This window comes from Clupea harengus, chromosome 17, assembly GCF_900700415.2.
Source record: "Clupea harengus chromosome 17, Ch_v2.0.2, whole genome shotgun sequence".
Lineage (NCBI taxonomy): Eukaryota > Metazoa > Chordata > Actinopteri > Clupeiformes > Clupeidae > Clupea > Clupea harengus.
The window spans coordinates 17,435,337-17,441,496 of NC_045168.1; the positions used below are offsets into that span (position 1 = coordinate 17,435,337).

The 6,160-nt window shown below is 44.4% G+C and overlaps 1 protein-coding gene across 1 annotated transcript; it reads left to right on the forward strand.

Moving 5' to 3' along the window:
* Positions 1-269: 269 nt before the first annotated feature.
* Positions 270-5,287, forward strand: LOC105903756 (zona pellucida-like domain-containing protein 1). The gene is made up of 9 exons (XM_042710333.1): positions 270-372; positions 603-829; positions 1,115-1,299; positions 2,272-2,344; positions 2,468-2,565; positions 2,726-2,806; positions 3,691-3,862; positions 4,430-4,562; positions 5,154-5,287. The coding sequence occupies exons 1-9, from the start codon at positions 270-272 to the stop codon at positions 5,285-5,287; spliced, it is 1,206 nt and encodes a 401-aa protein (XP_042566267.1).
* The last annotated feature ends 873 nt before the right edge of the window (positions 5,288-6,160 follow it).

Genomic DNA, 6,160 nt, shown 5'->3' on the forward strand with positions numbered 1-6,160 from the left:
CACTTCATTATATTCACATGTGCTACCTGTTAATGGCATCTTTTGATTAGTAAAAAGAGAGATACATGTAAAAGTAAATTAAAATATTAAAAAAAGTAAAGTAGACTTTGTGAAATTGCACTAAAATGAAATCCATGTTGTTTGAGGAGAAGTGATTGGAGATTACAGTAACTCATTATGATCCATGTTGTTTGAGGAGAAGTGATTGGAGATGACAGTAACTCATTATGATACTAAATGTGTCTTGATTGAAATGTTGACAGGAAATTATGTCGCCGTCTCTGTTGGTCTTCCTGTCTGGGCTGCTTCTCGTCTGTCGCGCTCAGACCACCCGGCAGCGCTGCGCCTCGGACCCAACCTTCAGGGCACCCAGTGAGTCCAACCCTCCTGTGCCTCTGTGCCTCTGGGCCTCTGGACCTCTCAGAGTCCTGCCATGTCCATGTCCAGATGGGCATCAGGACAGATAAACTGTGTGTCTCATTAGCATACTGGGTGTTGTGTCATCTCGGTAGATTGTAGAAATTTTGTTTGTGTATTTTAAGTATTTTTTCTATACATTGCATTTGGATGGGATAGTTCATAGTCCATACTGTGTTGTACAGAAAACTCTGACATCACAGTGACCTGTGGGACCAATGGGATGGCCTTGAGCATCCTGCTGTGTCCGGTGTACTTCGGCGGCTACAACGAGACGCTCATGGCCCTCAACGGCAAGTTCCAGACAGCAGAGTGCCAGGGCAGCGCCAACCTCACAGCCAACCCTCCGTACCTCCAGTTCAACTTTGGGATCAGCGAACAGGCCATCAACACCTGCGGCAACGAACTGAAGGTACCTGCCCTCCAAGTCCTCGCTCATCCACAGATCCACACTAGTCACCTGCAGCTCTGTGTGCCTGAATGTGCAGTGCTGTGCAAAAGTCTTTGGCCTTTGTCGTAATTTTTTTCTTCTGGATTTTCAAACGTTCTTATGCATGCACTTTGTAGACTGTATTGTTTCCAACGTGCTTAAAACATTTGCATAGTTTGTTTGTTTGTGTGTGTGTGTGTGTGTGTGTGTGTGTGTGTGTGTATGTACAGTATATGTGCCTGTGCTCACAGACTGATGTATCCACAGATCACCAGTCAATCAGGATCAGGGGTGTTTTCTGATTACTCTAGCGTGCAGCATGTAAACATCTCAGGATTCATCAACTCCTACGACCCCAACGCTGGAACCATCACATACAAGGTGGAGGTCAAGTACCAGTTCTCCTGTCAGTACCCACTGCAGTATTTTGTCAACAACACAGAACTAAGCGTGTGAGTAGAGCCAGACCACAGCCTGTGTGTGTGTGTGTGTGTGTGTGTGTTGGGAGGGTGTGTGAGAGAGAGAGAGAGCATGTGTGTGTATATATTGATAGCAATTACATTTATCCCAAATATCGGAGACTCAGTCTGAGGTATGAACAACCAAGAATTCAGGTTTATTCTTGCAATGATGTACACCAGAGGAGGAGAGACTTAAGTATCACCGGATGGCTTCACCTAAATCTCTTTCTGTCAGCATTTTTGGAACACTACAGGTTTTATCCTGTAGGCAAAGCAAGGGGTGTCGCCCCGTAGCTCCGTCTCTTAATGCTAATGATTACTTGGGAGTCGTGGAGTCTGCGGCCCATTTGCTCACAGGTAACCAGGTGTGTCAGAACCCCAGCCATGATCGAAAGGCGGAAAAAGACTATGTCCTGGCCTGTCCTCACACCTCATGTAGGCCAGGTCCAGAATACACATGAGAAGTTTTATATTTCAAAACATCTCCAAATAACACTAACCATTACCACTAGGAATGAGATACATTGACTATGGCATATACTTATTAACTGTAAATCTTAAATCCTGGTCCCTTCAATATATATATATGTGTGTGTGTGTGTGTGTGTGTGTGTGTGTGTGTGTGTGTGTGTGTGTGTGTGTGTGTGTGTGTGTGTGTGTGTGTGTGAGGGGGGGGGTGTATGTGTGTATGTGTGTGTGTGTGACACATTAGTTAGAGGGAGAGTATGTGTGTGTGACACATTAACACACATGTCTCTAACAGGTCAGGTGTGTGTGTGTGTGTGTGTATGTGTGTGTGTGTGTGTGTGTGTATGTATGTGTGTGTGTGTGTGTGTGTGTGTGTGTGTGTGTGTGTGTGTGTGTGACACATTAACACACATGTCTCTAACAGGTCAGGCGTGTGTGTGTGTGTGTGTGTGTGTGTGTGTGTGTGACACACATTAACACACATGTCTCTAACAGGTCAGGCGTGAGTCTTGCTGTTAAAGACAACAATGGCAGCTTCATTAGTACACTGAGCATGTCACTCTACACGGTAAGATACATCTGTGTGTGTGTGTGTGAGTGTGCGTGTGCGTGTGCGTGTGCGTGTGTGTGTGTGATACATTTTGGAACTCTAAAATGTAACCTGGTGTAAAGTGTGTGTTTTGCCCCATAGGATCAAGACTACAAACAGCCAATGTCAATGCCACAAACCGGACTCCAGCTGAAAACTCGAATCTTTGTGGAGGTTCGGGCCACCAATCTCACCAACAGGTACGTTAACCAAGTGTGATTACAAACAGGTACGTTAACCAAGAGTGTGATTTTAAACAGGTACATTAACCAAGAGTGTGATTACTCTTTCAGCACACCCGCCATGGTGGCTCACACAACACTAACTCACTCTGACTGCTGTCAATCATCTCGCTTACAGGTTCAATGTTCTCCTGGACCGTTGCTATGCCAGCACCAACCCCACGCCCATGAACAGCACCTTCTACGACCTGTTTGTTGGGTAAGTGCCCCAGAGTTAGCACCTTCTACGACCTGTTTGTTGGGTAAATGCCCCAGTTAATACAGATGCCTCTCTCCCACAGTCCCACCAGACACAAAGAACCACAGTAAGAGTTCTGGGGAAAGGGTTCTAGGACAAGGGTTCTGGTCCTCTGTTGAAGGAACCAGTCTGCCTTTCTCTCTTTTAGAGGGGACTTTTATCCTTGCTTATGTCATCTTTGTGAAAGTACTCTGACTCAATCTTCAGGTATTAAAAGTACAGATGAAATATGCTGAATTGAGTTGAGTGAACTGAACTGAACTGATCTGAATTGAATTGAGTGGAACTGACTCAAACTGAACTGAATTGACCTGAGGATACCTGAGACATGAGAGTGTCCTGTGTGTGTCCTGTGTGTCCTGTGTGTCCTGTGCGTATCCTGTGTGTGTCCTGTGTGTGTCCTGTGTGTGCTGAGAGTGTCCTGTGTGTGTCCTGTGTGTGCTGAGAGTGTCCTGTACGTATCCTGTGTGTGTGTGTTGAGAGTGTCCTGTGTGTGTCCTGTGTGTGCTGATAGTGTTCTGTGTGTGCTGAGAGTGTCGTGTGTGTGTCCTGTGTGTATCCTGTGTGTGTCCTGTGTGTGCTGATAGTGTTCTGTGTGTGCTGAGAGTGTCGTGTGTGTGTCCTGTGTGTGCTCAGAGTGTTCTGTGTATATCCTGTGTGTGTCCTGTGTGTGCTGATAGTGTTCTGTGTGTGCTGAGAGTGTCGTGTGTGTGTCCTGTGTGTGCTGAGAGTGTTTTGTGTGTATCCTGTGTGTGTCCTGTGTGTGCTGATAGTGTTCTGTGTGTGCTGAGAGTGTCGTGTGTGTGTCCTGTGTTTGCTGAGAGTGTTATGCTGTCTCCCCTCAGGTGTACCAGAGATCCACAGACCGTGCTGCACCTGAACGGCGTCTCCCAGAGAGCCCAGTTCTCCTTCGAGGCGTTCCGCTTTACAGAGCACAAGAACAAGACCGTCTCCATGTTCTACCTGCACTGCCTCACCCGACTGTGTGAGAACTCCACCTGCGCCGCCATGATGCCAGTAAGTCACCTCATTCACCACAGGACTCACCTGATACCACGGGCAACTAACTAACAGTTACTATGCCAGCCATGGTAAATGACATCATTAGTGAGAGATGAAGCCTGTAGATCAGACATTACAAAATGCAACACTTATTTTCATAAATGTGTCTTTAAGTACATTAACAGAATGTAATTTTACAAAGTGATGAATTCTTCATAATTGGAGAGGAGGGAACTTCTAGAAAACACTTGGAGAAAACAATCACACAGAGGGATTATGGGTAAATCTCTAAAGGGTGGCTGACTTTTTTTTAGCTCTTAAGCACCTCTGCTGGGCGGGAGTAGTTTAGTTGTTTGGCTGTAGTTTAGTGCGCTGTCTCTGGTCAGGAGTTGTTTAGTTGTTTGGCTGTAGTTTAGTGCGCTGTCTCTGGGCGGGAGTAGTTTAGTTGACTCTCTGTTTGGTTGTGATGTAGTCATCTCTCTTTACTTGTTTCTCAGTCTCTATTCTCCTGTCTCTGGTCAGTGCTGGCAGATGGTCATTCAGGTGGTAAGCCATTCTCCTGTCTCTGGTCCTTCCTCTTAGACCTGCAACTCGAGGAGAAGAAGGGAGGCGGAGTCTTTTTGGGCCAATAGACAGAGGAGAGAGGCGGAGTCTGAATCGTCTGATGTTGCTATGGTGTCATCCGGGCCAATCTTCACAAGAATTGAAAGCGGTGGTAAGAATTACACTACAAATTAAGAATTAAACAGAAAATAACTTCAACACGTACACATTACAATGCTCAAATCATTTTTCACCATGTTTTGCATATAGCATTTGTCATAAATACAATTTTTAAGGTTTGTTTACATAATGTTTGTACATTTGTTTGTGTTTACCAGCAACTCCATCAAGTGCTATGCAAGGTGAGATGCTCTCATGACTCTTCTCCCATTTGTCACGCCACCATGAGGATGAACTCAACTCAATTCAATTCAATTCTGTTTATTTATATAGTTTATATATATAGTTCAGTCCACTAAACACTGTTATGGCAATATATGATATATAACATAATACGATTATCCTTCATTAATATCACACTGTTATGGCAATATACAGTATAATATATAACATAAGATAATCCTTAACTTATATCACACTGTTATGGCAATATATAATATAATGAGCTAATCCTTAACTAATATCACACTGGATATTTCTCCTTTGCACTGATGACCTCTTCCACTGCTGTCTGCAGCTGAGGAGGCGTGGTCTATTCACCAGGATTGACAGATGCGCTTTAATCCGTTCTTTGCTTTTCCAGCCACTGGCTCCACCAACCCTGGGGGTGATTTGACAGGAGTGGCGGTTGCCGTGGGGATCCTGTTCGCCTCCTGTGTTGGCATGGCAGCCATCATCACATACCTGGTGAGGAGGAGGATGACTCGCCGAGCTTGAACCTGCCAGTAGCTCTGCTGACCAATCAAGGATCATGTTCATCTTAATGCATGACTACTTGAGCTACTTGAGCGACAGGCTATGTTGCTGGTACTTGTGTACTTGTGCTGTAACAATAAAGCACTACTACTACTACTTATTGGGTATGATCAGAAACGGTTCATTGGTTGTTTAATTTCAGATGTGGCCACACATGTTGTGACACAGTGGTGTGGGGATTGTTTTAGACATGTTTGTGTGTGTGATGAAAGCCTGCAGCCAGTACAGCTAACATGCATCTGTTTGCATGGAGTGATATTCCCATTCCGCTCCGCGCTCTGGACGACGGCTATCTCATGTGTTATTGACGTATAAGTATTCATCTTATCTCATCATATCTACAGTACTTAACGTTACTTCTGCTCCAGCATAGAACCAGCACACTGTTGCCTAGTTACCAGTTTTCTGTCAAATGTAAACAAATACGGGATGCATGTATGGGTCAATAAACAAATGGTTTTGGTGTGTGTTGTTGTGTTGTGTTGATCTGTGGGGTTAGTCTCAGGTACTGGGATGTGACCCATTCTCTTTTGAACCCTCTCACATGAAAGCTCCGTCCCAGACAACTGGTTATTTCTGTGCTGCTTTAGCACAACAAAGCCAACTTCATGTTTTAAAAGCTCTTCTTCCTATTGCGTGTAAGTCATGGGGGACAGTGAGGGGCAGTGCTGTGGGGCAATGAAACTTACACATAATTAAATCACTCTTACACATAATTAAATCACTCTTACACATAATTAAATCACTCTTACACATAATTAAATTATCTCTTAGTATGTTGATATTATGCCACTGTAGAATCAACCATACTATAATATAAGTATACATATCTAT

Excerpts from the sequence above, each read along its gene's own strand:
- LOC105903756 (XM_042710333.1), top strand. The coding sequence starts at position 270 with ATGTCGCCGTCTCTGTTGGTCTTCCTGTCTGGGCTGCTTCTCGTCTGT. Across the intron at positions 830-1,114 it reads CCTGCGGCAACGAACTGAAG|ATCACCAGTCAATCAGGATC; the intron begins GTACCTGCCCTC and ends ATGTATCCACAG. Across the intron at positions 2,566-2,725 it reads GCCACCAATCTCACCAACAG|GTTCAATGTTCTCCTGGACC; the intron begins GTACGTTAACCA and ends TCTCGCTTACAG.